Genomic DNA, 15,290 nt, shown 5'->3' on the forward strand with positions numbered 1-15,290 from the left:
CCACGAAAGCCTTCACTTACCAGGAAACTGAGACAGAGGGGAGGACATTCTAGTGGGACTCTAGATGAGAGAATCATGGGAGAATGGCAAAGTAGAAGGATCCAGAGGGTCCTAGAAGCCTACATGTAGAACATTATGATAGGCAGATTTGGGCCCAGGGGTCCCGCTCAAACTAAGGCACCAGCCACGGACAATACAGATGGTAAACCTTAAACCCCTACCCAGATCTAGCCAATAGATAGAACACTCTCCACAGTAGAGTGGAGAGTGGGATATTACTTTCTCACATACTCTGGTGCCTCACCTTTGACCATGTCCCCTGGAGGGGGAGACCTGGTAGCACTCAGAGGAAGGACAGCAGGTTACCAAGAAGAGACTTGATACCCTATGAACATATACAGGGGGAGGTAATCCCCCTCAGGAACAGTCATAGGGGAGGGGAATAAGGGGAAAATGGGAGGGAGGGAAGAATGGAAGGATACAAGGGATGGGATAACCACTGAGATGTAACAAGAAGAAATTAATAAAGGAGAAAAACAGAAAAAAAAAGAAAAATATTAGGCTGTAAGGAATAGGACAAATGTGATCATAAGATAAACGAAGTGACTTCTTTTATAGTAGTAATCCAGAGAAACAATAATAAAGACCAGTACAAGCTTTACAATTTAATAAAAGAAACTATTATGCGTTCCAGACAAATAACACCATAACCTTAGATACTGGATCTTAGGCATCTTTACCAAAAAGGTCATGATTTCCATCATTCAAAGATAAGAATTCTGTGACTTTTAAAAAACCATTTGATTATAATGGAAACCCCTATGTAACCAGGTGACTGGATCTCTTGACTTTACTGCCTCTGGTGTTCTTATTTAAAATATTTCCCTTCACCTCTTTTTCTGTTTCCTCCTCTCTCTACTCTTTAACAATTGGTTCCATGGTGAAAGGGAGAAGCAGCTGTTCGTTTACAGCATTGCTACATGTCTGCCATGATTGGTCAGCATCCTTTCCCTAACCCAGCCGTGGCTTCCGTTGACACCACACAGTTAGGGACTATGATTTGAACCCTTGTTCTGCAGACCACCGTCCTCTGCAGAAACACCCTTGCCTCTTTACAATAAAGGCTCATTTCACAACAAATACATTCATAATTCAGCATAAGCTTGCATTTTAAGGGTAAATTATAGTTACAAATGTTTTTCTGTTGGAATCCACATGCTCTTGCACAGGCCACGTCCTCCTTTCATACACATGCAGTTGTTTCTTCAAGGCATCTGTCAGATGTTGTCTCCATGCTCATATAGATGAGCTGGTCAACTGCATTGAAACACAGAAGGAGGGGACAACCTGGACTCCAGGCCTCCTCCAAAGCATCTACAGTCACCCTGTTGTAGTTTTAACATGTCTCTCCTTCTGGAGAGAACAGATTCATTGAATGATGTTAGGAATCACACTATAGTATTTTACATATTTGATTATACTGAGGGAACCTGGTAAAGGTCATCAGATACCGTGCTCATTATCTCATGTGCATGTTAGGTCATGTTAGAAGGTGACACAGTGCAGATACCCTACATGCATGCAGGACACTGTCATGCTGTCTAATCTAAAGGATACTTTAGTCTGTGTTCTGCTACCACTTAGTCTCCCTTGGGAGGACAGTCTTGTTTGGTTCGCTCCTCTCTTTAAACTCATCAAAGCGATTTGCTTCTGCCCTGAGCTTTTTCTTCATTTAGTTTTGCTCTTTCTTTCCATTTCTGACTCCATGGGTCTCTAATTTACTTACAGCTTTCTATGAAGCAGTTTTCTGTGGCCATTTCCTTCATTTATTTCCCCAAACATTTACAACTCCCAGCCTCTTCTCTTAGAAGAAGCAAATTCATTTTGTAATATATGATTGGTGAATGTAAACTATACACTATATCTATTAACTGTATACTATATTGTATATAATATAAAGCAAAATTGTTTTGCTTTTCGATGTTGATTTGGTGATTTGGGTCCTGAATAACTTAGACTTGCCTACTACCTACTTATTTATAAACAGAAAAAGGGATTGACTGCACTGTAAGGGATCAACATTTTTAGGTAAAGTAAGGCAATATCTTTCACATGAGGTGTCCTTCGTGATGTGAAAATCAAGTAACTTAGGTTTTGGAATATTTAACAACTAAAGTAATTTTATTTTAAACACTGTAATCAATACTAAGTTTAAAATGCTGGTTCATGTTTTTTTCTTACACTAGATGAAAATAAATTGTTTTCACTTTTTATTAATAGCTAGTGATGGTGTGGGTAGCAGAGCACTTATGAAGGTCTTCAACTGATAAATATTAAGTAGGGGCTCCTTTTCCTTCATACATACACTACAATATGTAGGGACAGAGTCATTTAAAAAACATCTCCCCAACATGAAATAATGTACCTTCTCATTTTCAGAAAATACATGAAAAACATAAACTAAAGAAGACACGTGACGACAAGTCCGTACAGTCAGAGAAGCCTGCTGCCAAGACAGCACAGGAAGTAGAGCAGGAAGACAGAGAATCTCAGTGTGTGCATCTCAAGAAAACCATTAAGAAGGATTTCAAGGAGAAAATTTGTGAAGTGATTGGAAAACATGAAAATACTGTTTGTCCCAAGGAAGAAAGTCAACTTCATATCTCTAAGGAAAAGACAAGATCAAAGGTAATTCTAATAAAAAAAACAGCACATCTTATTTGAGGGCAAAATGCATCTGCTAGCCCTTGTCTGTATTGCTAGAGAGTGACCAGGACACAGCTTTGTGCATGGCCTGCATCTCATTCACACCCACATTCACAGCTGCATTCTTCTTACTTATGCTAAAAACGGTAAGTGAAAATAGGCTATGAATATAAAAAACAAAAGTTTACAAGCTGTTTATACAATTGAGGGAAATTTTTATAAAATAAACATCAACAATGACAATGGCCATGATGAGAAAAGACTTATAGAGTCGTTACACTGGAAATGAAAGGAACTAACATGCCTGACATGAAGGTGAGTACATTAGAAACCACAAAATAATCACCTAGCTAGAAATTCCATATTGGCTATGTCCAAGGTGTAGTAAACCATAGAAGCAATGGTTTCCATAACTCAAAGACTGGGAAGCAGCGTGTGATTCGACTGGAAAGCCCTGCAACACTTCATAACTGAATCCGTGGCTCTTCTGCCTCTGCAATTTCACATGCTATAGTTCACAATTCTCTGTAGATGTGCATTTTAGTGCACATTTACAGATACATAGATCCTTGTATTGATGTCATTTTTCTATGTAAGGCCATCTCCTTCTACTCTAGTGATTTGGTTCTTTATTCCAAGTCCTCTGAGTCCCACAAATTTCACATAGCAAAGTAAAGACAATGCTCTTACTATTGTCTGGCTATTACTCAATCCTGTCAGCTCTTGTCTCCATCTTTTCAATAACGTCATATATCATCAAATAACATCATACAAATTATTTTGAAATACTGAACCATAGCTAGTCATCAATAGCTCCAACTATTCTGCATAACCCAGCCACCAGGTTCTGTGCTTGTATCCTGTCTTTATTGATGAGGAATACATATTTCTAAAATTTATTTAATTTAATGGTTGAGAATGTTATGTATGCAAATAATAAAATTTTATCAGATCTAACCACACTTTAGGATCCTCTCCAAATCTTCCTTGTTTGCCAACAAATCTATTTTTTTTCCCAAAAGCATGTTTTCTTTACAAAAAACCATCAGGACACTTAGTGTGCAGGGAGTAGGAAAATGACTGGGTCATATGCAACTTCTTGGGGCTTTATTCCTGAAGCAAACTGAATCCTCTTCCCTCAGCAGCTATAAGTTACATAAAGCTCCTCACCTAAGGGTGGGACTTCATGAGCATAGCCTTCAATATTGTTGTAATGTTTATTGACCTGATGGTGTGAATGTCTTAGGCATGTGTTCATAGTTACTGTGAGTTCCTCTGTGCAACAGCCCTGTCATAGGCGTCAAAAACTCTTTTTTGTTGTTGTTGCTCTTTCTGGACAGCTGCTGCCAGTGTTTTCTTCCCTTTATTCTAATATGCTCTATAGACCCATAGATTTCAGACTGTGATATAGAGAGCTGTGTCATGGAGAGGTGAGCACTCCATAGAAACTTATCGTATCTATACTGACAAATTGGTGTCGTGAGTTTTTGAAAATTGTTCTGTAGGTTAAAGAAAACCATCTCTGGTGGTAGTTGAGAGATGCACTACACAATGTGCCTAAGGGTAAAAGTTGGCAACAGTGTAATAGTATTTCCATATAGGAGGATTATAATAGTAGGATATCCCCTAGGGACTATGCTCTACTCAGCCATGAGTGGTTGGCTCAGTCATCACAACGAGCTATGAATGCTTGTGTAACATTTCATTCCAACTTTTTATTATATATTTGGTGCTTTTGCATATAAATTTATATTTAACATATTTACAATAAACTACAGCCAGCAAGAAGGACCATGAAACAATTAGGAATTATAGAAATATTACATTCATAGTATTTTTCAACCTTGCAGTAAACAACCTTTCCTTTCTTCATGAGTCTACAACTCTGAATGCCAATCGGTATTTGTTGAATCCATCCCTATCAACTTAAAATTTTCTATCTAGACCTAAATACATCTTAAATCCTTAGCAAATAAGATTAATTGTAAAACTAAACTATCTGTCTGCAACCCCATAGGAACTAGAGAAGGAATAAAATGAATTATATGAATAAATAGGAAATATAGGTTAGCAGCATCCAAATTGAGAAAAGGACAGAGGCTGTTCACTGCCTAGACAGTCACCCAAACTCCCAATAACATTGGAGCATCATCTTTAGCCTTCTGGCCCATTTTATCTGGAAGACATATTTGTGAAGCAGGAAAGTTGTGGACTTGCTTACCATGTCTTAGCACTCTTTGGGCACTGAATATGCCTCCAGGCACGCTTGCCCACTTTTAGTCTGAATTCTGTCTGTGGTAGAAAGGAGAACATTTTTCCCAGTGGCTGGTTTGCCACATTTGAAGCCATCTCCATAGGAGGTTCTTTGATGTTCATCAACTTCTCTGAGGAAGGCTTGGTGTTGTCTTATTCTCAAAGGATCCTTAGGATCATAGAAACATCTTTAAATGCCATATTGTGTAGATCTCTGGGGTTTTGGAGGTTCTTATGCAACTCTACCTTATCTATCTATAGAATTGTATCTGTTGGTCAAAGCTAGGGTGTGTACTCTTGTGAAGAATATAGACTAGTAATTGATATGTCCATGAGTTGATCAACTAACAATTAACTTGTATTACTTAATCATCCTGAACAGTCTGCAATAGCACCTTCAAAGTATTGGAAATAATCCTTGTGTTATAATTGAGGTTTATGGGTACACTAACTCCTAATAGAGCTGAAAATATTATATCCATGTAAAGAAGAATTGTGAATGTGAATTCGATATCAGTTAAAGTTGCAGAACCCGCATCAATGAGAGTTTCTAGTCATAGTTAAGGAATTTAACCATGTGCTTTTTCAGCCAGTGTTACAGACTTTTCTGTAACTGTTGTTGAGGCGTACATGTGTGTCGGTGTGCAAAGAACCCAATCTTACTTCTTTATATCACTTACTTTGCCTCTATAAGTATTTACAGACACTTTGTTGTAGAACATGACAAAGACATTACTGTTTACAAGATTATTAGTACTGACTTGAATTGAGGTTGTCTGAATTGTTGATAGTATTCCTTAGAAACATAAGTTTAGGATTCAGGATGTCACTCAGCTTTAGAGAACTTTGCACATGAACATGAAATGTGTCTTGAAGTCCTCCCTCTACAACAAAGTCCTACTGAATTTGTACTATAAAAGTTCTATTTCCACATCAAGATTTGTAAGCTTAATTAGGGGAATACTGGCTACAGTTCAGGATGCTACACCTAGTGTCAGGGAAATGTACAACACAAAGGATTTGTCATACCTTCCAGCTAAACTTGATCTTTACAATATATTTATATTGTAAGTTAGTCTTACTCTGTATATGTTTTTGTAACCCATTTGTTTATTGTCTCTAAATGATACATGAACCTTCACATTAAATATTTCTTTGTTAGAAATAGCAATGTGAGCAAGGTGTCAGTAACAGACATCAAGTTAAGTGGAAATAAAGAGATCCGTCACTGGGGTTAGATATGTAGTTTCATCTTACCAGACATTCAGGCCAATGGTAGAGAACTCCTACTGCCACATGTTCTCCAGGTGTCTTCAGTGTCTATACTGAGCAATGTAAAAGAAGCAGATATTCATCACAGTGACTCTTAATATACTTTGTAGATTTAGAATTTTCTGTTGCTGTGAGAAGACACCATGGCCAAGTCAACTTCTCTGGGAAAGCATAAGATTTGCGGATTGTTTACAGTTTCCATGGCTCGTGCCTGGGACTGCAACACAAGTTGGCAAGCATGGTACTGAAGCAGCAGCTGAGAGATTGCATCTGATCCAGAAGCATGAGGCAGAGTTGGATTTGGAAGGACAGTCAGTGACACACCTCCTTGAACAAGGTCATGCCTCTGAATCGTTAGCAAAAAAGACCGACTAAGCATGGACTAAGCATTCAAAATTCTGAGCCTACTAGTCTCATTCATTCAAACTTCTGATTATATTTCCACATATCAAATAGGTATTGTTAGGGAAGTTATATACAATACAGTCAGTGCAACTAGACCAGCGAAGACCTGCACTCTATGAACTGTTTTTTGTTGGTATCCTGTCAAATAAGAGAACCAAAAAATAATTTAATCAGGTACAAGTAAACATAAGAGTCATGAGGTTGGATCAGTCGGAGTAACCATTCACTACCTCACCTACAGAAAATCACTCCAGAAGAAAAAATAAAGAAGAATCTCAATGTTGAATGCACATCTTTACAGCCTCGGTCTTCTATGAAACGAGATGAGGCAACAATATGCAAGCAGAGAGAACTGCAGCATGAACTTCGTAGAGAGCACATCAGAAAAGACTCAGAGGAGATTGTTCGTGAACAACTTGACAATTCTGAAAATATCATTTCTCCTGAAAAAGAACCCTCATCTGATGGCTCGAGAAGAGCAATAAATGTAAAGGTAATCCCACCATGTTAAAAAGTAAGATTATTTAGTGTAAGATATGAGATGTTTCTGGAGGGCCTCCCTCTGCAAAGCTGTTTATTGCTCAAGACAAAAGGAACCCAGCCTTGTAAATGTTCCTGTGTTTTTTTTACACTCTTCATCACAGAAGTTCCTTTGCCAGCGAGCTTCTTTTTTTTATTGTTAACAATTTACTCATATTACATCTCAGGTGTTAGCCCATGCCTTGTATCCTCCCATTCCTCCCTACTTCCTTCTTCCCCCCTACTCCCCTCCCCTACGTCTGTGACTGAGCGGGACCTCCTCCCCTTGTATATGCTCATACGGTATCAAGTCTCTTCTTAGTGACCTACTATCCTTCCTCTGAGTGCCACCAGGCATCCCCATCCAAGGGACATGGTCAAATATGGGGCACCAGAGTTTGTGTGAAAGTCATATCTCCTTGTCCACTTAACGGTGGAGAATGTCCTGTCCATCTGCTAGTCTGGGTAGGTGTTCGAAGTTTACTGCCTATATTTTCCTTGGCGGGTTCCATGATTTGAGGAGGACCCCAGGGCCCAGACTCACCTGTAGTTTTCCAGGACCCTCTGGATCCTTCTATTTCCTCATTCTCCCAGGCTTCTCACACCTAAAACCTCAATAGGATGTCCTCCCCTCTGACCCACTTTCCTGGTAGGTAAAGTTTTTTATGGGGATGTACCCCTTGGACTAGTGTCTTGATATAAGTGAGTATATACCATTTAACTCTTTTTGCTTCTGGGTGAACTCATTCATTATGATAATTTCTAGTTCAATCCATTTGTCCACAAATTCCTGTGTACAGACTCCTATTATGAGCAAGGTGTCAGTAACAGACATCAAGTTTAGTGGAAGTAAAAAGATCAGTCACTGGGGTTAGAGATGTAGTTTCCTATTACCAGTCATTCAGGCCAATTGTAGAGAATTCCTTCTGCCACATGGTCTCCAGGTGTCTTCAGTGTCTGTACTGAGAGATGTAAAAGGAGCAGAAATTCAACACAGTGATTCTTCATATACTTTATAGACTCAGAATTGTCTGTTGCTGTGAGAAGACACCAGGGCCAACTTGTCAGAAAAAGCATTTGAATTGCGGATGGCATACAGTTTCCATGGCTCGTGCCTGGGAAATCAGTAGCAAGTAGGCAGACAGGGTACTGAAGCAGCTGCTGAGAGATTGCATCTGATCCAGGAGCAAGAGGTAGAGTTGGATTTGGGAGGACGGTCAGTGACACATCTCCTTGAACAAGGCCATGCCTCTCAATCCTTAGCAAAAAAGACTGACCAAGCATGGACAAAGTTTTCAAAATTATGAGCCTACTGGTCTCATTCATTCCAATTTCTGATGATATTTCCACATATCAAATAGATATTGTTAGGGAAGTTATATAAAATACAGTCAGTGCAACTAGACCATGGAAGACCTGCACTCTATGCACCATTTTTTTGCTAGTATCCTGTAAAATAGGAGGTCCAAAAATTAATTTAATCAGGTACAAGTAAACATCAGAGACATGAGGTCGAATCAGTTGGAGTAACCGTTCACTCCCTCACCTACAGAAAATCACTCCAGAAGAAAAAATAAAGAAGAATCGCAATGTGGAATGCACATCTTTACAGCCTCGGTCTTCTATGAAACGAGATGAGGCAACAATACCCGAGCAGAGAGAACTGCAGCATGAACTTCGTAGAGAGCACATCAGAAAAGACTCAAAGGAGATTGTTCGTGAACAACTTGACAATTCTGAAAATATCATTTCCCTTGAAAAAGAACCCCCATCTGATGGCTCGAGAAGAGCAATAAATGTAAAGGTAATCCCACCATGTTGAAAAGTAAGATTTTTTAGTGTAAGATATGAGATGTTTCTGGAAGGCCTCCCTCTGCAAAGCTGTTTATTGTTCAAGACAAAAGGAACCCAGCCTTATATGTTCCTGCATTTTTCTTACAGTCTTCATCACAGAAGTTTTTTTTGCCAGCGAGCTTCTTTTTTTTATTGTTGTCAATTTACTCATAATACATTTCAGGTGTTAGCCCATCCCTTGTATCCTCCCTTTCCTCCCTCCCTCTTGCTTCCCCCGTACTCCCCTCCCCTATGTCTGTGACTGAGGGGGACCTCCTCCCCCTGTATATGCTCATAGGGTATCAAGTCTCTTCTTGGTGACCTACTATCCTTCCTCTGAGTGCCACCAGGCATCCCCATCCAAGGGACATGGTCAAATATGGGGCACCAGAGTTTGTGTGAAAGTCATATCTCCTTGTCCACTTAACGGTGGAGAATGTCCTGTCTATCGGCAGGTCTGGGTATGGGTTCGCAGTTTACTGCCTATATTTTCCTTGGCTGGTTCCATAATTTGAGGAGGACCCCAGGGCCCAGACCCGCCTGTAGTTTTCCAGGACCCTCTGGATCCTTCCATTCCTCATTCTCCCAGGCTTCTCACACCTAAAACCTCAATAGGATGTCCTCCCCTCTGACCCACTTTCCTGTAGGTAAAGTTTTTCATGGGGATGTACCCCTTGGACTAGTGTCTCGATATAAGTGAGTATATACCATTTAACTCTTTTTGCTTCTGGGTGAACCCATTCATTATGATAATTTCTAGTTCAATCCATTTGTCCACAAACTCCTGTGTACAGACTGGTATTATCAGCAAGGTGTCAGTAACAGACATCAAGTTTAGTGGAAGTAAAAAGATCAGTCACTGGGGTTAGAGATGTAGTTTCCTATTACCAGTCATTCAGGCCAATTGTAGAGAATTCCTTCAGCCACATGGTCTCCAGGTGTCTTCAGTGTCTATACTGAGAGATGTAAAAGGAGCAGAAATTCAACACAGTGATTCTTAATATACTTTATAGACTCAGAATTTTCAGTGGCTGTGAGAGGACACCAGGGCCAACTTGTCAGGGAAAGCATTTGAATTGCGGATGGCATACAGTTTCCAAGGCTCGTGCCTGGGACCTCAGTAGCAAGTAGGCAGGCAGGGTACTGAAGTAGCAGCTGAGAGATTGCATCTGATCCAGAAACATGAGGCAGAGTTGGATTTGGGAGGATGGTCAGTGACACACCTCCTTGAAGAAGGGCAAACCTCTGAATCCTTAGCAAAAAAAAAAAAAAATGACCAAGCATGGACAATGTATTCTAAATTATGAGCATTCGGGAATCATTCTTTCGAACTTCTGATGATATTTCCACATATGAAATAGATATTGTTATGGAAGTTATATACAATATAGTCAGTGCAACTAGACCATGGAAGACCTGCACTCTATGCACCATTTTTTTTTTGCTAGTATTCTGTAAAATAAAAGGACCAAAAAAAAATTTAATCAGGTACAAGTAAACATAAGAGTTATGAGGTTGAATCAGTCGGAGTAACCTTTTACTCCCTCACCTACAGAAAATCACTCCAGACAGAAAAAGAAAGAGGAAACGCAATGTTAAATGCCCATGTTTACAGCCTCGGTCTTCTATGAAACGAGATGAGGCAACAATACCCGAGCAGAGAGAACTGCAGCATGAACTTCGTAGAGAGCACATCAGAAAAGACTCAAAGGAGATTGTTCGTTCAGAACTTGAGAATTCTGAAAATATCATTTCTCCTGAGAAAGAACCCCCATCTGATGGCTCGAGAAGAGCAATAAATGTAGAGGTAATCCCACCATGTTGAAAAGTAAGATTATTTAGTGTAAGATATGAGATGTTTCTGGAGGGCCTCCCTCTGCAAAGCTTTTTATTGTTCAAGACAAAAGGAACCCAGCTTTATCAATATTCCTGCATTTTTCTTACATTCATTCTTCATCACAGAAGTTCCTTTGCCAGCGATCTTCTAAGAAATAACTTAAAGTTGTCACTTGAACACATTAGAGTTTTTACGCACATGTAGTATGTATACTTCTTTGTCTTACTTTCCGTTCCCGCCAATGCTCCTTAAGGTATTTTGTTCTATCTCCTCTGTGCTGCATTGTTTGATGATGTTTGATAAGTTTTAGAATGTGTGAAGTTTTCATTGAAGTGACATATTGCATCAGCACAATTGACATTGAAGGAAAATGTAGGCTGTTATATATCAAGTTCCGCTGTGTTGTATAGAATGAGGAATGCCTATCCACATTATTTGCTCTCAAATGTACATGAAGCTTTGCTCCCTCCAAATAGCATTACACTGTTTTCAGAACATTCCCTTGCTTAATTTATCTAATTAATGCAGTGGGTATTCTGAGTATCCTTTGTAAGCCAGCATTATGGAACCATGTCTTCTGTTTGTTACACTGGGCAATATCCCTTAAGATGTTTAAATAAAAACTTTAGACTTTCGTCATATTACTCCTATTAAAGTAGTCAATGGTTGTATTAGTAACATTCTACTGCTTGCATAAAACATCATGATCAAGGCAGCTTATAGAGAGAAGTGTTTGTTTGGGGCAAGGCTTATGGTTCCAAAGAGACACCTACAGTTTCATCACCATCATGGCCTCATGCAGACAGGCAATGGGCTGCAGAAGCTGAGAGCTCATATCCTTATTCATAAACCGGAAGCAGATAGCTCTGTGGAAATTGCACATGTCTTTGAAAAACTCAAAGCCTACCTGCAGAGAAGCATCTCCTCCAACAACGTCACACCTCCTACTTCTTCCCAAAAATAGCTACATCCAATAGGGACCAAGCATTCCAATCTATGTGAGTATGGGAGCTGTTCTCCTTTGAGCTGCCACAGTGGTGCTGGAACACACCAGCACTCACACATGTGACAGTTATGGTTAAGTAGTGAGAGGCTGGAAGCATCTACAGATTCTGTACATGCAGCTCAGCAGCTCCCTCTGCTTTGTGTAATCGGACACTTTTTCATGCATTTCAGAATTCACCTTCATTATTTTGCTATCCCAGCATCCCAGTGGGCCATTTTGAAAGGCAAAGGGTAAAGGACTGAAGCAGTAGAGTGGAGAAAGACTTCTCTCCCCTTTTGAGGATTCTGTAAACTCTGGACCATGTCCTTAAGCAGAAAGGAAGCAGAGGTTATAGGATGTCAGTGGCTGTAATGACTAAATTACACTGAGCCAGAAGTATTTTGGGACTGACATCAAGAGTGACATTAACAAAAAAACATGCTAAAATGAATGGAAATCATAAAACTAATGAACTGTAACATCTCTTTATTTCTTTAAAGGTTGAAGAGACGTCGACTCATCTGTATGAACCCCATTTTAGATTCTTTCAGCGTAGACTTCCTGCCTTGAGGGCTACTGGACACAGGAAGATAGCTCCTGCTGCCTCTACTGGTGATGCAGGTGAAACAGATACCATGGACAAGGCTCAAAAGCCTGAACTGGTTTGCCCAGTTGCTTTAAATCTTTGCACTGAGCACGAAAGGGGCCAGCCACACACTGACTGTGAGCCTGCTGCTGGTCACCTCACAGCTGACACCGTGGATCCTGCTCACAGTGCTGACCTGGCTCTTGACTCTCATCTTCTTGCTCAAGGCAATGGTAACAGGATCAGCACTTGTGCTGAATCTGCTGCTCTTTGTGGTCCCCAAGCCACTGAGGACCCTGCTAGTGATGCTGACCTAGCTGTTGATGCTGCACATTCAACTGACCTCTCCAGAAAAAGCATGGGCACCAGCACCACCCTTGATCCCGCTGGAGGCACAGGGTTCAATACTCTTCATGTTAATGACACAGATCTGGATTCTGGGCTTCCTGCTGTCTCCATCTGAGGACATGAGCGCTATACACAATTCCACACAGATTCTCATCATTATCAGCTTAAAACACCTATCTTGACCTAAAAACATCTTAACCCCTAAACAACTAAGCTTAATTGTGAAACTAAACTGTTTGGTTTAGTCTTCAAGAAGTTTCGAGACACAAAGATAGGAAAGATGTTTTCTTCAAGGCTGTCAAATACAAATAGCCAAAACATTAAGAGAGTAACATTTATAATCCCTAATTGTGTCATGGTTCTTCCTGCTATAGGTAGGTTATTGTATATAACTCTAATAAAAGATACATATGTAAAAAAAAATGTAAATGTCTAATATTTATGAGAAAAAAACTTCCCTTGACCTAGAGCTTTTTTATTGTCAATAAATGTTCAGTAAGGGCTTCCATAAACACATCACTTAAATGGTAATTGTGCACATTAATTCCTCAATTTTTACAACAACACCAGATATGTAGACATTACCCTGCTCAGCTTCCAAATGATGCTATGGAAACTTAGAAAGAATGAAAACCCTTCCTTCCGATTATATATATGATAAAACTTAGAGACCAGATATCAACATAGGTGTACATGAAGTAAAACACCATGTACTTTGTTTCCATTTGATTTTGCCATAGTTGTTTTTATTCTTTCATACATAACATTCTCACTGAAGTATAGCCTCCCTTCACCCCATCCCAGTCGAACCCTCACGTCTCCCCGATATCCCTACTTTTCCTTGCAGTATCCTTCCTGTGGCTTCTTCCTACTTTTCCCTTCAGAAAACAACAGGCCTGCCATGGATATCAACAGAACACTCCATAACAAGGCACATTAAGATTAAGTTTAAACACCAAACTCCAGGCTTGATGAGGCAACTCAATAGAGGAAAAAGTGTGCCAAGAGTGATCAAAAAGTCAGAAATAGGCAGTAGTAAGAGGAACCATGGAGGTGTGCCAGCAAGCTAACTGCAGCAATTGTAATCAACTCACTCTTATCTTCCTGTTCCCACTGTCCCGTTTTCATTTTGTTACCCTCCCTGTAACCTCTGACATGCGGAGTCTTCCTACTACACCATCTGACCACAGCCTATGTGGTCTCCTCTGGATAGCCTGCATCCCCATCCTAGGTGTTTTCTACAGGACCTCTCTCCTAAGGGACAGTGATCAAATCGAGGGCACCAGAGCTCTTGTCAGAGGCAGTACCCTGCTCCAGGCCTCCCCATGTGGAAAATGAGATGTCCATTGACTACTTCTGATTAGTGGGTCTTGGTCCTTTGCTTGCCATGTCTCTGGTTGGTGCATCAGTTAGTGAAGGGAGCCCTGTGTCCGGATCCACCAGCATAAGTATTTTCATGGAAGTTTTATGGTGCATTGCAGCCAAACACTTCCCTCAAGGAGGTAAACTGGTCTTCACAGTGATTGGCTATCCCAGAGCTCATGTCCAAATCCCAGTGGTCCTAAGCCCATTGGTCAACAGAATGTATGAAAGGCTTAGTTCTACAAAATGAAATAGAAGTCCTCCTCAATGTTGGTCTCTGAAGTCTTGTTTCCAGTGTTGGCAACTCTGTTACCCTCACTCACTCTTGGGTCCTGATGCCCACAATAAAAGTTCTTGGCACTCATAGTAGGATTTAATCCTATTAAATTATCTTCTTGCCCTGGTTTTCAAAGAACAGCACATACTGTGTACTCATCATTTTTTAAGACAAAGTGTGACATCATTCATTAAGGGAAAATTAAAACTTTCCCCGTTTTATTCTAAACAAAAACAAGGAAAAAACAAATGCTTCTATATCATACAAAAGGTCACTATTTGTATTAAATGATAAGAGGGAAATTTGGAAATTTTTCCTTTAAGCAAAAGAAAAACAAACAAAAACCAAATACATATGCTATCGTCTTATTAAAGGATAATGTTGAGTCTAAGTGTATTTCCTGGTAATAAAGAGTAATCCATGTTAGCCAAGTTATTTACACTTGAAACCAAAAGCAGCAACTTTCAGTAGGTCTCCCATTGCTCAGCACCGGAGAACGTATTCAGTTACAGATCGCTGGGCTTCCTAGGCAAACAAGGAATAGAAATGTGTCTGAAGTATTTACCACCAAGACTCTGAGGGGTTTGACACTTAAATTATATCATCAGCAATTTAAAAAAATTGTAAAAATCTGTTTCTAATCCAAAAGTTTCGATAAAGGACAAGACATGTGTGTGTATGTGTGTGTGTGTGTGTGTGTGTGTGTGTGTGTGTGTGTGAGAGAGAGAGAGAGAGAGAGAGAGAGAGAGAGAGAGAGAGAGAGAGAGAGAGAGAGACGTATATGTATATATATATAATTTTTTAATAAAAACTATCACTTAAACACAGCTCAAATCAATGTCATACACAGGTTGGGTTGATCTCTTAAATGTACCCAAGAAGCTGGAATCATAGATTGATTCCATGT

At 39.8% G+C, this 15,290-nt stretch overlaps 2 protein-coding genes across 2 annotated transcripts in view; one reads left to right on the top strand and one right to left on the bottom strand.

Annotated features, from left to right (window-relative positions):
• Positions 1-12,859, top strand: part of LOC311608820 (uncharacterized protein) — a gene marked incomplete at both ends in the record, with an annotated part of 41,317 nt that extends 28,458 nt beyond the window's left edge. Inside the window, 5 exons of the mRNA XM_084801445.1 lie at positions 2,440-2,688; positions 6,878-7,129; positions 8,708-8,959; positions 10,544-10,795; positions 12,311-12,859. Of these exons, the coding sequence (XP_084657571.1) occupies positions 2,440-2,688; positions 6,878-7,129; positions 8,708-8,959; positions 10,544-10,795; positions 12,311-12,859 (1,554 nt within the window). The remainder of the gene's footprint in view (positions 1-2,439; positions 2,689-6,877; positions 7,130-8,707; positions 8,960-10,543; positions 10,796-12,310) is intronic.
• Positions 1-15,290, bottom strand: part of LOC311608241 (putative ankyrin repeat domain-containing protein 26-like protein) — a 149,904-nt gene that overhangs the window by 63,427 nt on the left and 71,187 nt on the right. The gene's annotated exons all lie outside the window — the stretch shown is intronic.

Source organism: Acomys minous (genome assembly GCF_964271855.1).
Source record: "Acomys minous genome assembly, chromosome: 11".
NCBI classification, from domain to species: Eukaryota; Metazoa; Chordata; class Mammalia; order Rodentia; family Muridae; genus Acomys; species Acomys minous.